A 24,323-nucleotide genomic window follows, 5' to 3' on the forward strand; every position below is an offset into this window, starting at 1 on the left:
CGCGAATACGCAAATTTTTTAAAATTTAGGATACGATACGGCTAGGATACGTCAACAAAATTTTTATACTAAAACTTATATGTATGTAAAATACTTGAAGAAAATAAACATTGATTAAAAGAACTCAACACAAATTTTATCTAATGTTGATTAACTGAATCATCTCTCTCGTTACCTTCATTCACAAGAAGTATAATTTTAAGCGGTTCATCGAGAAACAATTCTAGTGATGCATATCTAAAATTGAATCATATATATCTCCACCGAATGTTTACAACATTGTCTCACTTTTTTCCTGTTCATCTTTTTCTAGGATACGTATCTATGAAGTATCTTATAAGTATCCTTGTGTATCTGCGGAGTATCGTATAAGTATCCGTTAAAATATTTTTTTAAAATTTAAATAAGGGTTAATTATGTTTCTAGTCCCTATAAAATAGCGACCTTGTAAGTTTAGTCCCTACTTAATTTTAATAGCATTTTTAGTCCCTAATTTTGTTTTTCTGCACTGAGTATTAGTCCCTACTCAATTCAAATTTGTTTAATTTATGCTTAAACTCTTAAATTTTTGAACAATTTTTTGCAGACATGTTTAGAACATTACTAAAAGTTCGTCCGCAAAAAATTATCGCAAAATTTGATTTCTACATTCAGATTTTATTACTTTTTATCTTTAACTTTTGACGTTTTAAAAAATTCATATTTAATTCATTTCATGTCAGAAAATTCTAAATTTTAGTAAACGGACCTTTCATAGTGTTCTAATCTTGTCTCAAAAAAATCGTTCAAAAATTTAAGAGTTTAAGGATAATTAATCAAACTTTGTTTTAGCATGGACTAAAATTATAAGTAAATTTTTTTTATAGGGACTAAAAATGCTATTAAAATTAAGTAGGGACTAAACTTACAAGGTCGCTATTTTATAGGGACTAGAAACATAATTAACCCTTTAAATAATTAATTCGGATACTTCGTGGGTGCGTATCCGCGAGTATCCGTAGAGTATCGGTATCCGATACGTATTCGGTACGGGTACGTCTCCGTTTTGGAGTATCCGGGCTTCATAGCCTAGAAGCTTCGGAAGGGAAGAATTTTCACACAAACTTTTTACCTTGATAACCATGTTGTTCGATGAAAAAAAAAATAAAGGAATACGAAGGAGAGAGGAAAAAAAAAACAGAGAGAGCGAGAGATAATAGAAGAGGGAGAGAAATCGATAATGAAAGAAGAAGAAAGAAGGTGGAAGCTATAGAAGGAAAAGAGGGATTTTCCATGGAGAAGGAGAAGAAGATAGGGTTTCATCATCAAGAGAAATTTGGATTATTCTATAAAATCTTAAGGTGACTTTATCAGCTCCTAAAACGTTTTTCTTGATATGAACTGTTTGTTTAAATTTTGATTTTTAGGGATTTAGATTACCCTCATGATGTTCATTTGATACGATTTATGATACATGGGTCATTTGAGATGGAAAATGAAAAGGCATGTTTATTGTGGATTTCAATTTATTATTATACCTGAACAATTATATTTCTAGTTGCCTTTCAAGCTATAATTTATGTGAGCTAATATTTGATTTGTTTTGAGAAACATTTTAGATGAAATACAATTGTAGTTGTGACTGAAAGTTCACTGATGTGACATATTTGATTTCAAATACTTAAAAGTGATATCGTATACAATTGAATGTTAGCCGTTTTGCTGCAATGAAGAGAAAATGCAGCCTATGAGTTATATGCTCATAGTAACTATTTAGATAATTTCTTTTTGCTTCAACGAAGAGAGAATGCAGCCTATGCGTTAGATGCTCATAGTAATTAGGATGACCGTTCGCTGCAACGAAGAGATAATGCAGCCTATGAATTATGTGTTCATAGTGATTTAAGATAACAGCCGTTCGTCACAACGAAGAGATAATGTGGTATATCTCCGTTCGCCACGACGAAGAGATAATGTGGTATATCTCCGTTCGCCACAACGATGAGATAATGTGGTATATCCCCGTTCACCACAACGAATAGATAATGTGGTTTATGTACAAATAATGAAAAGAGATGAATGATATTAGCTGTGTTGAAATGTTTTTTTTTTATTTATTTGAACATGTGGTTGTAGAACTTTATGTATGGCTAACCATTGGTTCATGCGAAGGATTTTTGTCGAATAGTGTTGACTTGGATATTGCAAGTATATTTTTTTTTTAACATGCATCAGCTTTCAAAGGATGAAACTTTTAGTTTAAAAATTGTTTGGATTAAGACCGGTGAAAACTTGCATTTTGAAATGTTCTGGAAGTTTGTGTGTCATTACCAAAATTTCAGTATTTTAGGAAGGTGTAAGTGTTATAGTTTATTAGGCTTGCCAGGCTAAATTTATCATGAGTTAGAGTTGGCTTGTGCCCCGGTCATGGCTCAAAGGTGGGTCGTGACAAAGTTGGTATCAGGGCCCGGTTCGGTAGGCCATATAGCTGCATCAATTTAGGATTATTTTTGAATAGTATTCTAGTTTGTATGTAAGGAAAAATTTACAAGCAAGTACTGTTAATCACCACTATCATGTTGAAGTCTAGTATAGTATGTGTTGATGGTTGGGGACAAAATTCCAGTCTTCACTTTGGTTGGATGTGGTAAGGGAAGGTCATTATGATGTTTAGAGTCAAGAATCTTGTTAATCTTTGTCCCATATAAACCGGCTGATAATGAATGTATAGGCTGATAATGAAAAATGGAATATGAAAAAGAATCATGGTGTAAGCTGTAAGGACCTTTGAATGTCCTAATGTTATCAATGCAAAAAGCATGAATAACATTCTTCTCTGGAACCTTCAATAGGATCAAGTGTTGAGGCAATAGAAAGGGCTGGTAAATCTAGTGGGGCTTCCTCAAAGGTAAGGGTAGATATTGTTCATTCCATAAGATCTTGAGCATGTCAATAGTTCATATTGATTGTTTCATCATGAAATGTTTGGGATTTGCTGCTCCTTTTTGTTCAGGGTGCCTTACCTCAAGAACTTTTACAATAGCCCAAGTCTATGACATGACAAGCAATTGATGTTTAATGTTCGTTCTAGTTGCTCAACTTTTGTTTCTTTTTGTGGATTTTAAACTTTCTCTTGATGGTTCTGACTCAAGGAAATGATGAAAAAAAAAAATGAAAAAAAACTACATGATGAGGATCAATAGTTTTAAAACTGATTGCTGGTTATTGTATTCAAAGTAGGAAATCTCCACCAAGTAGAGACTTGAGAGCTTAAGAAACTAGAGGTCAGGCTTTGCATTAACACTGCACATGCAAAGTTTTTGAATTAAATCTCATTCCGTCAGGTTTAGGTAAAAAAAAATAAAATAATAATAATAATAATAATAATAACAAGCTAAGCTTACATGCTAAATTTGAGCGGATTTGGACTTGAATTATTAGTTTGAACAATTTACAACTTGAAAACTAGTGGCAAACCAGGGAACTATGGTGCACAACTTTTGATACTGGTTAAATGTGAGAAATGAGAAATATTTTTCCACCATGTGTTAACTATATTGTGACATTTATTTAACTAACCTCAGTTATTATGACCACTTTCAGTTAGGAATGTGAATAGTTTGTTCGTTCTCATTTTGTATGCTACTGCTTTGTTCCAAAATATAAGATTATGTACTTAAAAGGAAAAGAGATTATTGAAAACTAGTAATCTGTACTGTATATAGATATTAATTGTCGTTCAACCATCAGCTAATGTTTAGATGCATTAGTATTACACAGTTTGTATAGAATCATGAATATTTTAATTCAATAGAATCATGATTCATGGATAAGTGAAAACAGAGTTAGGTTCCGTAATTATGGCTTGATTGGCTGTCTTGTGTAACCTAATATGAATTTCTATTTCATCTTATATCTTGAATGATTATTTCTGTTTTGATTAGTCATGAGAGGACTAAATTGGTGACATTTATCCTTTCCATATTTATGCCATGTAAGCAAATCCTTTTCCAGTATGGTGAGGACTATAACTATTATTAGACTTGAGAGATAACATACACTGGAGAGTTGTTAAATTTATGCAATGTTGTATAGACATCTCAAAATAAGAGATCTTGGCATACATTTAAAAGGAAGAAAGTAAGATATTGAGTTAATTCCCTATAGATATAAAAAAATAAAAAAATAAAATTATTGTAGATTAGTTATTTTATATACAAGAAACTTTGGATCCAGTTTGTTAAGGAAAGAAAGTGACTTTGGATAAGATAGAATATGTAGTTCCGGGTGGAAGAGTAATTAGCTTAAACTTGTTTGGTTATCGAATAATTGATATTAAAGCTTGTAGAATGGATTTATTTTATTTCATTTTATTATCAATGGTGTGTGAGGATATCATGTAGGTCGTGAGTAATAGTGAGGCTATGATTTGATAGCATTGTATATGTCTTGATATCGACTGAAGTCATATAGTTAATGACTCATTTTCTCTGAGTGCTAGTAGTGAGAATAAGTAATTTAGATTTAGAAACATAACTTTGGGAAATTTCAAGGTGGAAGGTTAAGGAATTCAAAGTTGTAATTCACTAGCTCTTGATATGTCTTCGTTGAGTTGAATGTTGTGTTAGATATTGAAAACTTAATACACTTTTGGAATATAAATGTTTGATAGTTGTAGCCAAAATGAAGTAAACTTAATACTCCTTGTATTACTTGTATTACTTTATAAACAATCAACAAACAAACATAAAATTAAATTAACGGGTGCATTTTATTTGCAGGCACAAACTATGTATGACATTGCGGAGATTAATACTTGGGTTACTCTTAGAGATGAGTAAGTTTTCAGCTTTGTGAAATATGACTTTTCAACAACAAAATAAAAACTCATATTTCACAAAGCTTATCTTCTCTATGAAAACTCTATCTACTATGTTTACTCTTTATCACCGGAGCTCTTTTAATCATTGAGTTCCCATAAAAGATGGAAATGGGTTTATGATTTGTATGTGATGAACATTTTATTTCATTTAATTATCACATATATAGTTCAACTCATATTTTCAACTAACTTATAAACTTTGTTATTTCATCAAACAGATTCCAAACTGTAAATATGTGGAACACAGCTCAACATAGCTCATCTGTTGTGGCGATTGTTGGTAGAAATCATGTACCTGGAATGACACATGTTTGGAATTCTTTGGTAGAATTTTCTATTTTGTTTTTGGTTTTCACAAATCATACTGTAACCTTTATTCGTCTAATTTTCTATTTTGTTTTCTAAGGTGAAACACACTAATTATTCCTCTGTGGTCAAAGTTGATTGCTTAAAAAAGCATCTGCATGAAATGGAACTAAGTCGGGGAGCATCTTTCTTTGATTTTTTAATACATTCTAAACCTCAGGTTATTATGGATTATGACTCATTCTCTTATAATATAATATTTGTTTTTGTTTGCATATGCTTACTTAAATATGTACTTGTGAATTTTTTTTATTTGTACAGAGTAAAGAAATTGAAACATGGTGCATGTTGACCTTTTTAAGGAGGCAAACTTTTAAACGTGCTGAAAGTTTTGACAAGGACGAACATAACAAGGTAAGCTTATTGTATTGATAAAAACAGATAAACTGAATAACAACTTTTTTTATTTATAGAAAACTTGCTCAAAAAAATCAGATTTGTCTTTTTATGGAGCCATCAGATTTATATTTGATTTGTGAACCCACTTATCCAATTGGTTTCTTACCATGTGGATATCTTGATTTTCAGGTAATTAAAGCAGAAGCTGAGACTAGGCGGCAGCAGGACCTAGGTGCTGAGCCCAAGAACTGTGAGCGAACCAAGTAATTTATCAATGAGTATTAATTCTCTTGTTGGCAGCATGTTATATTTGTTCACATGGTAGACAAAATCGCGATCTGACTCGTAAAAACGCAAGAGTCTACGATCTTGAGTACCATCTGCGTGCTTGATTGGGTATGGAATCGGAAATTGGTGAGCGCGGCCGGAATTGCCGCGAAAACGCATGGAAACGGTGGAATCGTGCGTTTCGGCCGTTTCTGATTGTCTTCTTGAAATCCCGGGTTTGCGGGTCGGATCCGCGACCCGGTTTCGAAAAACTTCAGAAACAAAAAAAAAATATTTTTTTGTTGCTATCACATGAAACGATTTGTTTCTTAGCCCATTAAACCAATTTATTATTAGTTAATTGTATTGAAAACCTTCCAAAAAAACTCTTTTTTTTTTGTTGACTGGCACATGAATGAAACGGATCTGTTCTACCTATTATACCAATTTTCAAATATTTATTAATAATTATTGATTAATAACTATATTGGAAACCTTCCCAATACTCCACTAGACAATAATTCGTGAAACCTTCCCAAAATATTTTTCTAATGGTAAGAAATTTATGTGTGGTTTTTTTACTAACTTATATCTATATGCAATACTATAAATTTTGTAGGATCTTCCGATCCGTGTGACGATCCCCCGATTCACGATACTGTTATCCTGCCCCGATCTTGTCTAAGATCTCGATTTTGTCTACCTTGTTTGTTCATATGTATATGAATCTTCGCATTTAGCACCGATACTAATGTTACTGTTGTGATTTTAGATGGGCCCTCAGTTCCTCTCAACTCACTAAGAAGTGGTCAAAACATCCTCCCGATGAATTCAAACTACTACCTGGGCTCGACTTCACTCACTGGGTCATCGTTCTTGATGAGCCAGAAGATTTCTTGGGAAAAGAAAAATTATTTCTTGACTATTGCACAAAAAAAGTTTCTGAAGTGACGGGAAGGTAAACTTGTCCTATAATTTATGGTGAACTAAGTTTCGTGTGTGGTTCTGAAGTTAAGCCTAATGATTAACTATTGTTATGAGGTTGGTAATTTAAGTGTGTTAAGAAAAATGCACTTGATTGTTGTGTATATATAGGCATGATTTCTGGTTATGTATGGATGTGACTTTGAGCTAGTATACATAATATGAAGTAGTTCATTAGTTAGTATGGGAAACCATAAGTCAAATTGGAACGACTTGGGGATTAATGTCTTTAGGAATTGTATTTTGTATTTAGCATGAAAATGCATAAGTTGTTGGATAACTTCCAAACCTAAAGGTAGACCTTTGCTTATGTTTCTTTAGTTAGTTAGTTTGGTCCTATAGCTTTTGATTTGAGCATTTTGTGTGAGGAGTTTGTTTTTTTTTCTTTACAGTTTTAAAAGCGCCAGAAAAAAAATTTACTCCCTCTCTTGGTCCTTCTGGACATTTGGAGTGAATCTATCAGAGGAACAAGCTCTTAAACTTAGAGGTTCCAAAACTTTTCCTTTTTTCTTTATATAATAATATCAAGGTTTAGTTTTTTATTTTTATTATTTGAATTTCAGAAGCGGCAGGAATTAGGATGGTTTTTCCAGACAGATTTTCTATACCTTCGAAGGAACTGTATGGAGGTAATATCTTTCTATTTCTACAGCATATTATATTTTCGGGAAAATTACACTCACCTCCCCTGAGTTCTTTTCAAATGATACAAACACCCCTTCAAGTTTTAAAATAGACAATGACCTCCCTTAAGTTTTTATTAATAGGTAAATACCTCCCTTAACCCCGTTATTTTTTCCGTTAAGATAGTAACAGGTGAAGTTGAATTCATATTCCTCCCACGGAACTAGTGATTTTTCAATCATCAAATTGAAATCCATTTTCTTTTATTTCTTTTTCATGTTTCACAAATTCCTTGATTAAAACTAAAAGGTGAGAGTAGAATATGATGAGGTTAATTGGTATTTTGTTTCCTATCCAAATCTCTGAGCTTTTTGAATCCGGTGGTTAACACTCCCTAAGCATATCATTCCATGCTTCCAGCCATCCCATCCTCTTCCCCATTTTTAGAATTCAAAGTCTCTGTCAGCATAATAGCATATCATATAGGTGCAAGCGTTGAGTATCATGGAGAGGATTTGGAGAAGATTGGTATTTAACTTAACTAAGTGGAGACAAATAGATACCTGAAGATTTTGAAAGCAGATTTTATCTGAAAATAATAAAAATGGTAGAGATACTCATTGGCTTTGAGGGTGTGTTTATGACAACTCCCCCGTGCTTGTTCCATATGAAATCTTCTACAAAGAAAAACAAATCCAACTCTACAAATCAAAATATCAAACCCTAGATTCCAAAAGATTGGTCGTCTTGTGACAGCAGTCAAAGAAATGGTCTTCTTCTTCTGTCAAATGAAGTTCTCAAGGTTGGGCTAGGGAAACATCATCAAATTGAGAGTCAGTTTATTCTAATAAAATGTAAATGAATGCATGGAAAAAAGAAAAAGAAAAAAATAACGTTAAATAAGAAAACTCAACTATAAATTGAAGGAAAAATTGATGCCATAACTATAATCGGTGCGCCTGTTGTGTGGAATGGAACGAATTGCTAGATTTTGAAGGTATGTTTGGATGTAGATAACACTAGAATTAGAACACGTCTTGTACATACACAAGTTAAGAGTGTGGTCACAGCTCAATCTTGTAAAAAGGGTTGAAAATGATTCCAGCCTAGCATGCAACAGAGAATAAAATAGAGTTTTAACATGGGAAGATTCTGGGTACTACATATCAAATGAGTGCTCTGTTTATTTTTGAACTAATAAATTGACAGAAGTTGGATGGAACAAACGGTAGGGGAGGTTTGTGTCTTATAAGAAAATAGAGGGGGTGTTTATTACATTTAAGTAGACCTTAGGGGATGTTAATGTATTTTTCCCTATATTTTTTGATGTAGATATTTCTTGATGTAGAAGGCCTTAATTTGATGCTTGATGGTTCTTTTTTGTTTTCTTCTCGCCAGGTAATCCAGTTTCAAACGGGAAAGTGTCTCCTCAAAAGTTCGGTTATATTGGTTATGAGTGGTATAGGAACACTTAGGCTCTGTTTGTTTCTATGGAAAGATTGTGAGGGGGGAGAGAAAGATTGAAGAAAGAAACATTTTCCATAATTTGGTTTATTTGTCAGGAAGGAAAGATTGTTTTATTTTAGTGGGTCCCATGTCCAAAAACTTTCCGCGCAGAATTGAGAAGAAAGTTGAGAAGAAAGTTGGAAAGGGTCATCCAATTGAACAAAATGACCAAATAACCCTTGCTTTTTATGCATATTTTTTCATCACGTCATGTGCTTTGTTTTTTTTATTCCAATTAATTTGCTTCACCACCACATGGATTTATGCTGCCATTACTAATTTGTTTTTATGTTATATATATACCTTTTATTTTGCATTGTTATTTGTTTCATTTAGCAACATGTTGTCACTTGTTATATATTATATTATTTCATTTTAATAAGAGGCTATATATGTCATTTTCGTAAATACACATCATTCTTTCCTTTCACTTTCTTATCACTTTCACTCATATCAAACAACTAAACAATCATCTTACTTTCCATTTATCTTCTATCCACTTTCATTCCTTAAACATTCTTTCCTTTCACTTTCTTTCCTTTCTTCATCCAAACAAAGTTACACTACTAAGGTGTGAGAGGTGCAAGGGCTGCACATGAACCCTAAGTTTATTTACACCAGCTTTTATGTTTTTGCTGTTTTAAACACTCAAATTATAACTTTGCACGGTTAACTCACTTTTGCTTTTGTTCTTGACTTCTTTCTATTAATTAGTTCGATGCAATAGGCAATAGCTGAAAATTTATCGATTGACACTTTATTTTCACTTTTTTTCTTCCTTAATACTCTCTTTTCTAAAATGAGTATCATTAGGAAAAAATTGTTTTAAAATGAATGTCAATCTTGATTTCAAATGAAATATTAATCAAACTTTTTCAATTGTACCCTTATATACATTGCTCCCAAAAACATTACTTTTACTTTACATTTATGTTAGTATCGATGACTAACAGGGATAATTTGGTAATAACTTTAAAGGACATTCATTTGAAATGGAGGAAGTAATAATTACGAATTTGGTTAATTTAATTTCAAACTTAAGTCTAAAAGTGTGTGCATATCGATCCCTTCCAATGCAAAGGCAACTTTTCCATTCCTCAACCAATAGGAACGCATATATATATATATATATATATATATATATATATATATATATATATATATATATATATATATATATATATATATATATATATATATATATATATATATATTTGGGGAATTAGTCACTTTAGTCCCTGAATGGGGAACGATTCGTCAATTTAGTCCATGAATGCAGATAATATGCAAAACAGTCCCTGCATGGTCAATTTCAGGGACTAAAGTGACTAACGAAGTCTACATTCAGGGACTAAATTGACTAACGGAGTCTGCATTCAGGGGCTAAATTGACTAACAAAGTCTACATTCAGGGACTATTTTGCAATTTATCTGCATTCAGGGACTAAATTGACGAATCGTTCCCCATTCAGGGACTAAAGTGACTAATTCCCCTATATATTTTGCTCATGTTGTCTAGCGGCTAGAAATTCTCTTTTTTAAGGAGAATAAGTGGGGTGTCTGGGGTTCAACCCCGATCCCCACATATAAGCTCACGGGGATGAGCACAAATTTTATATATCTATTATAATACTCAGCTAAGCTTAGGGGGACGAACACAAATTTTATATATCTATTATAATATTGTCTCTAGTCCTATATATAAGAAGAAGAAGAAGAAGAAATTAAAAAAAAAAAATTGGTCATATTTATAAAAAAAATATCACAACTTTTAAGGTGCAGTTATTTCTTTATTTTTTTCTACCGCTAATTTAATGTTTGTCTTTTTAACATTAGTGTGTAATGCATCACAAATTTTTTGAGGGTATATTTGCAAAAATATTCAAAAAGTTACATTAATTAATAATTGCATTGATTTTAATGATTTTTTTACTTTTTATAATAAGGTACAGAAGGAGTAATTCAAACTAGCATCTCAATTATATGCTCCTTCTGTAATTTATTTAAATTGGTAGGTGTTATGTAATGGATGTCCCACCATCTCAGAAAAACTGACAATTGTTGTTCTAGAATTAGTTTGAATCACTTGACAGAGTGCTCGCAGAAAAATTGTCTTTAATTTAAATTAAAAATAAAATATCTTAAACTTAAAATCTCAAATTATTTAAATTGGTAGGTGTTATGTAATGGATGTCCCACCATCTCAATTATATGCTCGTCTCATTGCCTCCGCTTTTCATTTTCCCTATAAATAGGGAACGTTGTAAGACAGAATATACACACAGACAGAAGCAGAAAAACACTCTCTCTTCATCATCTTTCTCTCAATTTTTCTCTTTCCTTTATCAATATATATTTTTATTACACTACTGCTAGGTATGTTACCTATACTCATCACTTTAATTTCATTACTTAATATTACTATGTATATCATTTATCTTTATCGTTTTAATATTATTATTATTATCTGTCCCGGTTATAGAAAAACTGGCAATCTGTCAAGTGATTTATAACTAAGAGTGGCTATTATTGTTATTATTATTATGGAGGTCTAAAAACCCCATCTAATCTAATTTTACTTTCATGCTTACTCGAGGTCTAAAAACCCCATCTAATCTAATTTTACTTTCATGCTTACAGGAGGTCTAAAAACCCCCATCTAATCTAATTTTTACTTACATGCTTAATGGAGGTCTAAAACCCCATCTAACTTTTATATTTAATGGAGGTCTAAAACCACATTTATAATGATTCATAAAACAGATAAATAAAATTTAATGTAATTATCATATGTATTCATTTACTATATATGTTGTCTTATAATTTTTTTTACTACTCGTGTGTCATAAATTAGATGATATTTAACATTTAAAATATTTTTCTCATTATCCAACGGTCATGAACAGTGAAATTAACGGTCATGACAAAAAAAAAAAAAAGAAGTCATGAACAGTGTTTTAATGGCTATGAACAGTGTTTCAAACGGTAACAATAACGGTCATTTTTACAAAATTCACTCTATAAATATCTCACCTTCATTCATAATTTTCACATCTCAAAATATTTACCCATACTTACAAAATGGCTAAAATCTTTTTCCTATGCATCACTCTATTTGTGGTTAATGTGTTCTTCTTTTTCACCCATATTGAAGAAATATGAGAAGATTTTGTACTATTAACTATAATTTGCGTTTTACCATTATTAGGCATAGCTTGTGTGATTACTTTTTGTTTTGGTGGAGGCTTAGATTAAAATATTATATTATCATGTTTTTGTAATCGTTGCTATTAAATAAAATGATATTTTTATTTTTGTCATAGTATATATGTTGATTATGCTCTTCTGTATTCTAGATACAATCATGTCAAATGTTAAGCATCAATTCAAAATTTTAAACATAACTGGAGACAACTACATAACCTGGAACAACAATTTAATTGAGTATCTTTGTCGCGTCATTTTTCGGAGATCAAGGCTATTTTATTAGCTTTTGACTCACTTTTTATTTCACGACTTTGAAAAAATTTATTTAAATTGGGGGGTCCGGGGGTTGGTTATATTTAGAGAAGGTATTAGCACCCTAAATATTCGTAGTACTCTACGAGAACCTCTTGATTTTATTTAAATTTTTGTCCTCTAAACTTGCTTGCTTTTTCTAAAAAAAATGGAATTTTGAAATGATTAAAAAAGGAAGACCTAATTATCTACATTTTATTGATTTGAGAGGACGAGTGTCCTTTGCCTACGTACCCGTGAAGGATCAAAATCACGTAGTTCGAGGTAGAAATTGACGTTTAATTGGTTGCATTTTTTTATTGGTTTTTGAAAAAAAGGTTTTAAAATAAAAAGCCAAGTGGCAAATAAGATTTGGTTTGTATTTTTTAATTCAAAAGAAAATGGACTCAATGTATGATTAAATTGCTTGAAATTTGATTAAGAAAATAAAAAAAACGATCACTTGATTGAAAATCAAGGTTTATTATGAAAATATTTTTGTGATTTTTGATTATTTGAATGTTTTTGTTGTTTTTGATAATAAATGAAAATTAAACTAACGGAGCAATAAAAATAAAAACGTGTGGATTTTTGTAGTGACGTTGGATCACCACAAAATCTCTAATCTAATTTTTTTTGCATTTTTGGATATATAAAGCAGTAAAAGAAATAAAAAGACACACACACACTTTTTCTCATTTATATTTGTACAATTGACCTAATTACATTCTAAATCCACGCAATAAAAATAGATGACGAAACTTAAATATGCATATGATGATGGTAAATAATAAAATATGATGCAAAATAAAATAAAAGTGCAAAGGAAATTAAAAAAAATGCAAGAAAGAAATAAAGATGAAATGCAGGGGTGCAGATAGTAGTATGGGGGGTGCAGGAATAAAAAAAAACAGAATGGGCTAAACAAAAGAAGCTGGGGCGCATCAGATCGAGGGGAAGAATTTGGGCCATCTGATTGAGATCGTACAGGCCAGATCTGCTCATGGAATGGAATGTCACAGGCTGTTGGATTGAAAATCAAGGGGACAGTGAGCACTGGATCTTAGGGTTATATACATAACCCCATCGCCTCTCTCTCTTTCATTTTCACGTTTTTTCCTTCTCCTTCCTTTCTTTTGTTTTATGGGAAATGTTAACTTGTGCCCTCAAGGCACAAGTTAAGAAATCAAAGATAGAAACTTTTTGTTGGAAATTGTGCATTTAATGTTCTAGAAAATTAAAATCTCCTCTTTTCAAGATATAATTTATTATTTAATTCCCTTTTTAGAACCTTAACTTGTGCCCTAAGGGCACAAGTTAACACTACCCTTGTTTTATTTTATTTTAGAGAAATGATATTTGTACAACCAATTTTTGACAACTGTTGTGACAACCCTCTCTCTCATACTCACATGTGTTTTTATTCTCTCTCTTCTTCATTCTCTCTCTATTCTTTTTATCCAATAAAAAGAGAGAGAAAGGGCTTGTCACACAAGTTGTACAACAATTGGTTGTACAAATATCACTCCTCTTTATTTTATTTTTTTTACGGTTCTTTTTCTCTTTTTTCTAACACAAAAAAAAAAAAAAATGCTACCTAAATAAACAAAACAAAAAAGATAAAGGTTGGACCTTTGTTGGATCCGGTTTGTTGTGGGTTCGACCTGGTGATTATGACTTGATTGGGGTTACGATTTTGTAAGGGTTTGAGGGTTTATGTTGACTGTTATGAAGTTTGGGATTGGATTGAAAAACTAAGGATTGAAATTGGGATTGTTGATACGTGATTCTGATGTTGTGATTGTGTGTCGAAAACTGCCTTCTTGCTTGCAGGTTCGAATGAATTGGTTGTGGGTTCGAAACTGGTTTCTGTGTTGACACTTCTTTGCAGGTTTTTTTGTGATTGCAGGTTTCGATGGAATTTGTGTTTTGCTGGGAGAATTTTTGGGTGCAAGTTTTTTGTGTGACACTGCAGGTTTCGATTGAGAATTGGCTCCCCTTTTGCTACTGATTTCCCTTCTGTTTTAAAGGGTTCTTGATTTCTCAAAGATGGAAATTGTGTTAAGGACAATGATGACGGTTAAATGGTGTTTAAGGACAGTTTTAATGTCTGGAACGCGTTTTGTGTTATTTAGGAAAGAAGAAGCTAACTTCCTGTGATTGTGGCACAGCTGAATAATACAAAAAAAAATATTGGACCTCGGACACGTTATGTTTTTGGACACTTTGGACATATTTTTGACAATACGTAAAAGAAAAAACTAAAATAGAAAGTAATAAAATAAATAAGACTAAATGACTAAATAATCAAGATAAAAGTTAAAATTAAAATTGAAACTAAAAAATGAAAATGAAAATTAAAAGAAAAATTAAAAGATGGAAATTAATTAAAAGACTAAAAGATAAAAATAAAATAAAAATAGAGAGAACGGGGCCCGACTCGGAACTAAACAGGAGGTATTTAAAATACCTCTGCCGAATTTTTCACTGAAAAGCCAGAGACTAATCAGGGTCAAATGGCGTATGAATGTGGTACCTTAGGTCAAAAATTGGGGTATGACAATCTTGCATGTGAGGGACTCGACAAGATTCTTGAAGGATACGATTTGGGAGATGCCCCAGAGGAATTGGCAAAGAAAAAATCAAAAGTAAATCGGATAATCAAGCACCACTTTGATGATGGATTACAAACAGAGTACTCGAATGCAAAAGATCCCAAGATCTTGTGGGACAAACTTAAGGCAAGATTTGGACATCAGAAGAAAGTCTTACTGCCCTCATTAATGGATCAAAGGAACAAATTAAGGTTCCAAGATTATAAAACTGTTGTTGCATATAACTCTGTTATGCATCAAATTATAGCACAATTAGAATTTTGTGGCATAACTATAACTGAAGAGGAAAATTTGGAGAAAACATTCTCAACTTTCCATGCATCTCAGGTGTTGTTGCAACAACAATATAGAGTGAGAGGATTTGCTGAATACTCTGATTTGGTTGCAGCCCTTCTAATGGCTGAACAAAATAACGAGCTACTCATAAAAAACCATCACTTGCGTCCTACTGGAACAATGACATATCCTGAAATAAATGCCACAAGTTTTAATCAATGGCATGGAGGTTATAGTCGCCAAAGAGGACGTGGTGGTCATGCTCGTTTTTGTGGTCGTGGTCGAGGCAGAAATCATGGTCGAAACCATTTTCGTGGTGGAGGCCGTGGAAGAGGTTATATGAATTATAGGCCTCTCAAATATGACCAACCAACAAGAATCATCAAGGTAAAGGTAAAAACATCCAAGAAGGTCCCTCTAGGAATCATGATGATCATTGTTATATATGTGGAAAGAAAGGTCATTGGTCTAAAGCATGCAGGACACCAGAGAATCTGTGCAAAAGATACAAAGAATCTGTAGATGGAAAGGAAAGGGAAGTTAATTTTAATGAAATGAATGATACTACCTGCCTTGAGGCTGCTGATTTCATAGGAGAAGAAATTAATATGGATTAATTAAAATATATATATGTAATGTGTGTTGTGTATATTTTTAATATGTACTTAATTAATAATTTGCATGTTGTGTGACTATGTAATATTTTCATGATCTAAATAAAATAGTATTGTTACATATGTTATATTGCTTTACCCTATCTTTTCTTTAATCTTATTTTTATTTTAAGAGGTTAGAAATGGATCCTGGCAAAGACATCTGCATTCCAGACAGTGGAACTACCCATACGATCCTCAAAAGTAAGAAATATTTCACCAAAATATTTCCTACTAAAGGTGTAATAAACACAATCTCAGGTCCTGCAGGTTTAATTGAAGGAACAGGTAATGCTATGTTCATGTTACCAAATGGGACGAAGTTTGTCATTAATAATGCTCTATACTCTCCGAAATCAAAGAGAAATTTGTTAAGTTTTAATGACATATATAGTCAAGGATATGATACTGAAACTACAACCGAAGGTAATATGAAATACATTAATATTACTACTAATATTTTGGGAAAGAAGAAATTTTTAGAAAAACTACCAAAATTGCCTTCTGGATTACATCTCTATTATATATATTTGCACTATTTTATTTTGATAGTACACATGGCATCCTTATATTGAAAGGTGCATTTAATATTTTGTGTAATTGGTACATATTATGTGATTTGTGCAAGACTTATGTAATTAACATGATTATGCAAGTTGACTAAAAGGCTTATAATGACAAAAAAATAAATGGAATATTTTATTCAAATTATTTTTGCTATTTAATGTGTTACTAATTTCATTACTAAATTAATGGCATAATTGATGTGACTTACTTGCTTCTTTTTTCCTATAAATATTGTTTGTCCGTCTCAAACATCTTGACATCATTTAGAATTCATACTAAAATTTTAAAATTATTCTCAAAATCTCTCTTTTATTTTATTGAAACACTTTGTTCTTAACATATTTTTTTCATCACTCTAATTTCAAAAATTGATTCAATTTATGATATTACTCCACTACATGTTGTATATATCCATGTATTTTGTTCAAATTCACATATTCATCCTATGATACCCTCGAGTTCTAACAGCTTATGACAAGATATGTACCAATTACATGTTGGTACATAATTCTGAATTATCATCCAATCAAATTGTAATCAACACATCATCATATTAAGTTAGTCAGTCTTGAGTTTTTTTTCCTATATATAGTCAATTTGTCTTTCATCATTTGTATATGCATCTTCCTTTCGTACAAATTGTTTATAATATCATTTATTTGAAATGAAAATATTTCTACCTCCTGACCAATTCAATTTTATTGATTTCATTATTATCAAATTGATTTAGGCACCTTTTTTTTCCTTCCGGATTTTGATTCCCTTTTATAGGTTTAGCTGTCGGCTCTGTTAATTTTAGGGTTTTCATCCCCATATATATTTACCTTTTGAAAAAGTTTGTTTCACGTTTTAATGAATTTCATTATTTTTCTATTAATTTGAAGCGACGTAATTGAAAGACGTTTTGAATCAGATTTCTTCATTCCAAAACTATTTTTTTTTGCCACTATTAATAATGAGAGATATGTGAAAGGCATGTCAATGTTTTGTTCTTCCAACGTTGGAGTTGTGCATATAAAAGAGAATTCTTCCTTAAAAAAAAAGAGAATTCTCAAGTATTTTTGGGTAACATATTAGTTGATAGTTCTCAAGATATTATATTTTTATCTTACATTTTTGTGGTGCAAACTATTCATGTATGTTGTAGAACAAGACCGACCCCTGCGAAAATGTAGAAAATTTATTTTAGTTATTTTGTTTCAATGAATTTTATCTAAACCTCACTATTTTCTTTATTATTTTCATTTGCTCCTATTCAAAAGAACTGATTTAATTTATTAAGTTTTTTTCGTTTCTATTGTCAATCACTCATTTTCACTAAACATGGCGTTGATATATATTATTTCACATAAATTATTTTAACATCAAATCTCATCCATTCATTTCATTTGATAAATTAGTTCACATGCATCAAATACTCTTTATCACCTAATCAAGCATTCCATTTTTATCTCCCCATATTTATTTATTTCTGCCATCAACACATACTGAAACTTCTTTGTTAATTTTTTTACAAATTGCATGATAAAACACATACTTATGGTTGTTTGAGTCACTCATCAACATCGATAATATTTATTTGCCTTTATTTCATACCCATATTTTTTTATTTATTTTAAAATTATATTAAAAAAAAAAGACAACAATCTCGGCTAAACTATCAATATCTCTATCCGTATCCTTATCTACATCTACATCTACATCTACAATATAAACAAGTGAAACCGTTTTCATTCAAAAGTACATGTGGCGTGTTGTAGTCTCATTCTAATCAATGTCAGGCTAATTAATGCTAGAAAAATTCAAATTTCCATTACATTGTATATGCTTAGCACCTGGTATTTCAGTCTCAACACATACTTCCATATGCTGCCTCTATTTTAAGAAATCATTCGATTTATTATTATGATCAAAATGATATCTAGAAATTTAATTGCCTGATATCAAATCAACAAGAAACTGCCGATAAAAAAATCAAACAAGAAACTAGCAACTGCCAATTAATGAAATTAAATTCAAATTATTCAACACTTATAACAGTCCTAAAAAAGAATGTTGACAATTGGTCTAATTCAAGACTATCGTTGAATTGTTTCTCACCTATTAAAATCAAATTAAAACCAAAATAAAATAGTGAAAGGTAATGATTCTTTTTGTCACAAAAAGGAAATAAAATAGCTCAGATCTTTATCTCCCATCCTATTCTCATCACTATTACTATTTTTCAAAAATGGTTTTGAGAACGGTAAGAAGATCAAGAACGCCTTTAATTCCTACAATTTCATCAAATTTTATTGTTGATTGCATCAGACTGTTCCCCTTCATCATGGTTTGTGACCATGGTTTAGGATTTTATTGCTAATAGTTGGATTTTTAGCTGTACAGGAGAAAATAAGAGGGAGAATGTTAGTTATCAATAATTTGTTGAGAAATTGATTTTGAAGCTGAAGAAAGGCATAAACGAAAGGGATCTTGAATCTTCTCTCATGATTTATATTTTGTTCCAATTCTCTCATGATTTATATTTTGTTCCAAATAATTGTCTACTATATATCATTTTTGAAAACACTTCATTTGAGACATTATTTTCATCATATAACGATATGATCTTATTCATTAAATTTCTTTTGCTATTAATGTAACATATTTATTTTCCCATATATTTGTTTGCGGATGACCATATTGCTACTCAATGTTCCTCAAATTTACAAAGAACTTATCGGATTTATAACAAAAGTATATCTCAGTTTAATCGACTTTAATTCCTTCCAGTTTTGTTGTGTTTCTTCTAATTGGGAGGAAACTCAACATTATTGAAATTTCTTTTATCGGTTTTGTTTACAATGTGTTCGTTATTTTGCATAGACCTTTATAATATTGAGAACAAAGTAGTTTCCTATCTATATATTCAATTCAAGGTCGCGCATCCTATATTAACTGTCAGGGCCAAACTTTAGTTTTTTTGGTAATTTTTCATTTACTCATTTTATACCACGAATCATATGTAATAAGTATGTATTTTAGTCTTTTTAAGGCTTTTGTTTATTTTTCTTCTTTGTGTTGTTTGGATTAGTGTTACATTATAAGAATTTTGAATTAGGGTGTCATTTTTCTTTGTTGCAGCTTCTCTTGTGGGTTCTTAAAAATTTTTTTTGACATATTCTAGATTCTTATGTTGCAAAAGTTTTTCTGAATTTTATTACTATGATTATTTCTGAATTTTGCTAAAAAAAAAAATCTAAATTTTTATTGCAACTTTATTTCTGAATTATGTGTTCTCACGGAATTTTATATATTTTATTTTCAATATTAAATAAATACAAACATTTGAAGGAAAAAAAAATTCCTCTTTTATTTTTTTTGAGGGAATTCCTCTTTTATTTAAATGCAGTTTTGGTCGAACCAAACCGTACACCATCGATTCAGTTTGGTTCGTTTTCACTTTTAAAAAATGATAAAACCCAAACCTCATTTGACTTTGAAGAGCATGTAAATGGTAATTTAAAAAAATTATTATAACAATCAATATTTTGAATAAAACACGTTTACTCAATAATATAAGTATTGTACTACCTCTCATACAAACAAAGTTGTAAAGAGTGTATATACACGTTAATCAAAATATATCTATTTTAAAAGGGGCACTAGCCAACAAATGTGTATTTTTTTTTTATGTTAATTTTAAACCGAACCTCCACTAGATAGAACTAGAAAATTAGGTGTAGAACATATACAGTGGCTAGACCTATGGGTTTTTAGATGCAATATTGCACATATTAAAGCAATTGAAAGTAATAACTTCTTATTGAAAACAACAATTATTTAGTAAAAAACTACACATTTAATATAAAATGCACAACAATTATTTATTACTAAGAGCCATTTAATATTTTTTGAAGTGTTGAGTTTGAGAGATTTTTTATTTTTTTAGTTAAATGGGGTTCAATTATGAACCAGCTGCATCACTTTATAAATGCATAAATAAAAGGAAACAAGAACAAAAGGAGTTGGGGGATGGACCAAAACCTTAATAAAGCTAAGCAAAAAGCTGAGGGGCAAACACCAAACCAAGAAAAAAGTAAATAACAAAAAAATAAAAAGTAAAGAAAACCAAAAGAAAAATAAAAGGAACGAACTAAGAGAAAGTCCTTGAGTTATTCTGGTAACATATATACTCCTAGAGTTTGAAAGATTAAATCTTATTAAGTATTAATTATAAGAGCAAGTGACATGTACATAAAGACTCATTTAAGCAACCAAAAGGAGAGGTCCATTGTGAATGCTCTAACAATCGATTAACTTATTGATGAAAATTTTTGGTCGAAAATAATACAAAATAAATGCTTGCTGAAATTATCAATTTTTAAATATTATTGTTATTATTATTATATTATTATTAATAATAATAAATATTGATTTTTATTGTTTATTAGATATACTAATTAAATGTATCAATTAAGTTTGGTAACTAATTTTATATTTGATATTTTTTCGAGTTATCATGAAATTGGTATAAAGCTTACATCACCGCTTAGCAGTGATTAATCTTAGTTGGAAAACCTGTGAGATACATAAGACGAGTTCTCTCATCTCAGCCGAATATTTTCCATACACATGAGGCAGAAATTGAACTGCTATCCACATACTTACGAGGCTCTAATCTATTATCAATTTGACCATTTTTTCCTAGGGTCATAGCTTACATGTTAATTCCAGGTGTTCGTACAACCGTTTCATCCTTCAATATTCCATTGAAAATCAATGAAGCATTGATACATGGATTTGAAAAGAAAATACGAGACCTTAAAATTGATATGAAGGCAGCAGAGAGAATCAAACACGAGACCTTAAAAGTAGTCCCAGGCCAAAACAAGTGGGTTAGATCAAACTTATTCATTGTGTTCCCTTATTGACTTTGTTTATCCAAATAATTTGGAAAATATATAGATCTCCAAAAAAATCAAGAGCGAGGGATACTTGCTCAAACTTTGGACCCATTTGAGCACTTTAACAATATTATTCTATCGTTGTTTCCAGAAAACGAGAAGGAAAATATTAGCTTTGATTTGGTTTGTCAATCTGACCAAAATAAAAAGCTACAAAGCAAATGGTATTCAATTGAGTTCTTGAATGATATTAACAGTTGCATATTTCAAACCACAAATTAAGATTTAAAGTTGGATGTCCAATAATATTGATGAGGAACATATACCAAGGTATTGTGTTTCAAAATGAGAAACCCAACATCTTCATCCAAAACCTTAAGACAATATGTATATTACTCATCTCATTTATATGTTCATAAATATCAAATCTTGCTGGCAATATAGAATTTTTACTCACACATGACAAATTAGCATTTCTCCCTTAAACGTGAGACTCTCTATGTCTATGATATGATGAAATAGTCAAATAAGGCCAGAGGCACAACATGGTAAAAAAGGTGGCTTGGTGGTGGTTTCATAGAGATGTGTTTTTTTTTTCACATTTATTTTATGAGAAGAGATAAATTAAATTAGAAAAATTATTCGAACTAGAAAGAAATGACAAGGAAAACGAGTGAGTTGTGGGTAGTTTTATGAGTTCGTTGAAGGAGTTGGATATTACTGAGTAATTATTCTACCAAAAATATTAGACTCATTAAAAATGTCACATCAGTTTAAAATGTACAATAAACATGTATTTTTCAACTCAACATAACACATAAACGTTTTTCCTTTGTCATATCCCACTAAAGACTAAAAGTGAAGGAACTTAAAATAATAGAGGTTAAATAAAAAAAAGTTATCGCCTTGACCAATAAAAATTGCATGAAAGCGAACGACTTCCAAAATATAATATTTAACATAAAAAAATTAAACAAATGACATTCAAAAGCTAACAAAACAAATCATCATAATTTCGGGACTGCAAGTGTAACCTACATTGGGTTGTATCTTTGCATTAGGCAAAGAAACTAGACAAATGATATCAACACCACAATTTCTCCCAAATTATTTAGGCACACGTTTGTGAGTCATCTCACTTATATCTTATTCAATATCTACTATTCCTTTCATTGTAGAACTTTAACTCTTATTTTACACGATAACATATCTCCCTCAAGTGTGACATTCTCTGTGTCCGTTATTACGTGACATAACCAAATAAGGTCAAACCGATGTACAACATGATCAAAAAGGTAGATTAATGGTAATTTACTAAAAGTGTGTTTTTGTTCCTTTATTTCATGAGAAGAGATCAAAGAAATTAGAAGATTGAGATTGAGAGAACTTATACCGGTTAAAAAAAATAAGAATTGTGTATTTTGTCCATGAGGTTATAAAGAACGAAGTAAGTTGCAAGTGATTTTATGAAATTGTTGAAGGAGTTGAAGATTTTTGTGTAATTAATTTACCAAAAAGTTAGATTGCGTTAAAAAAATTAATTTACCAAAAAGTTAGATTCGGGTAAAAAAACGCAACAACATATAAAGAATTTACTAAGCACATATTTTGTTAACTCAGCATAACACTTAAGTGTTTATCTATGGTTAAATTCCACCAAAGATCAAAGGATAAGGAATTTAATATCTTAGAGATTGATTAAAAAATATTGCATGAAAGTGAACAACACCCAAAAACATAAATTTGATATAAAAATTAAATAATTGGCATCCCAAAACTAACGAAACCGTTTATTGTAATGTTGAGAGTTCTAAGGGTGTCTACAGTAGGTTGGACTATCACATTAGGCTAAGTGAAACCACACAATTATGATTGACATCACATCATTACCCAAAACCTTAAGGCATTAGGTGTATCGGTCATCTTACTTATATGTTTCTCAACGTCTACTTTGGCATCCAATAATGTGGAACTTTAAGTCACAATTTACACATGAACATATATCTCTAAAGTGTGAGACTCAATGCGTCTGTAATTTGTTAATAGTCAAATAAGGTTAGGCGAAGGCACAACATGGTTAAAAAAAATGGATTAATGGTGTTTTTGCAGAGGGAAGTTTGCGTTCCCATCTTTCATGAAACGAGAGAAATAAATTTAGCAACAATAAAATTAAATTAGAATATGAAAAGAAATTTGAACATGAAAGAAATGATAAGGGAAAAAATAGTGTGTGTTTTGTCCATGGAAGTATCGGAAATATAGCGAGTTACTGACAATTTTATGGGTCAGTTAAAAAGTGTTGGAAATTTAAGAGTAAATATTTCACCAAAAAATAGACTCGGTTAAAAAAACGCCACATCTTTATAAAATGTTTAATAATCATGTACTTTTTCAATTCAGCATAACACATTTGTATTTTTACATTCACATGTTCGCTCACCCAAAGACCAAATATGGAGGTATTTGATATAATATTGATTGGATAAAAAAATTGTACGAAAGCAAATGACATCCAAAAACTTATACTTGATATAAAAAGTTAAACAAATGAAATTCAAAAACTAAAAAAATAAATAAATTAATGTTTAGAGTTCTGAGGGAGTCTACAATGGGTTGGACCATCACATTTGACTATGAGAAACTCCACAAGTGATATTGACAGCACATCTACGCGTAAAATCTTAAGACATTAGGTATATTGTTCTTCTCGCTTATACGTTACTCAAAGTATATTATTGCACACAAGTTTAGCTCACTATAATGTTTAGAGTTCTGAGGGAGTCTACAATGGGTTGGACCATCACATTTGACTATGAGAAACTCCACAAGTGAGATTGACATCACATCTTTGCGTAAAATCTTAAGACATTAGGTATATTTT

At 30.9% G+C, this 24,323-nt stretch overlaps 2 protein-coding genes across 3 annotated transcripts; both read left to right on the forward strand.

Moving 5' to 3' along the window:
* Positions 1–1,100: 1,100 nt before the first annotated feature.
* LOC146939147 (uncharacterized) lies at positions 1,101–9,355 on the forward strand. 2 transcript variants are annotated; one of them, XM_085752944.1, is made up of 11 exons: positions 1,146–1,340; positions 2,832–2,887; positions 4,761–4,816; positions 5,080–5,185; positions 5,268–5,387; positions 5,489–5,581; positions 5,756–5,829; positions 6,606–6,791; positions 7,210–7,304; positions 7,381–7,446; positions 8,840–9,355. In XM_085752944.1, exons 3-11 carry the CDS (start codon positions 4,770–4,772, stop codon positions 8,914–8,916), a joined length of 864 nt encoding a protein of 287 aa, XP_085609070.1. In that variant the 5' UTR covers positions 1,146–1,340; positions 2,832–2,887; positions 4,761–4,769; the 3' UTR covers positions 8,917–9,355. The 2 variants fall into 2 exon arrangements, with proteins under 2 accessions (XP_085609068.1, XP_085609070.1); XM_085752942.1 differs by lacking the exon at positions 2,832–2,887 and having other exon boundaries at positions 1,101–1,340.
* Positions 9,356–11,143: 1,788 nt separating this feature from the next.
* LOC146939148 (uncharacterized) lies at positions 11,144–16,078 on the forward strand. The gene is made up of 2 exons (XM_085752945.1): positions 11,144–11,323; positions 14,337–16,078. The coding sequence occupies exon 2, from the start codon at positions 14,962–14,964 to the stop codon at positions 15,856–15,858; it is 897 nt and encodes a 298-aa protein (XP_085609071.1). The 5' UTR covers positions 11,144–11,323; positions 14,337–14,961; the 3' UTR covers positions 15,859–16,078.
* The last annotated feature ends 8,245 nt before the right edge of the window (positions 16,079–24,323 follow it).

Source organism: Medicago sativa, chromosome 3 (genome assembly GCF_051527215.1).
Source record: "Medicago sativa cultivar Bolivia chromosome 3, Bolivia_mono, whole genome shotgun sequence".
Lineage (NCBI taxonomy): Eukaryota > Viridiplantae > Streptophyta > Magnoliopsida > Fabales > Fabaceae > Medicago > Medicago sativa.

What these genes read in the sequence shown, in the direction of transcription:
- LOC146939147 (XM_085752942.1), top strand. Translation starts at nt 4,770, where the DNA reads ATGTATGACATTGCGGAGATTAATACTTGGGTTACTCTTAGAGATGA. An exon ending in CACATGTTTGGAATTCTTTG is followed by an intron (nt 5,186 to 5,267) that starts GTAGAATTTTCT and finishes TTGTTTTCTAAG; the next exon opens with GTGAAACACACTAATTATTC. An exon ending in TTCGAAGGAACTGTATGGAG is followed by an intron (nt 7,447 to 8,839) that starts GTAATATCTTTC and finishes TCTTCTCGCCAG; the next exon opens with GTAATCCAGTTTCAAACGGG.
- LOC146939148 (XM_085752945.1), top strand. Translation starts at nt 14,962, where the DNA reads ATGGCGTATGAATGTGGTACCTTAGGTCAAAAATTGGGGTATGACAAT.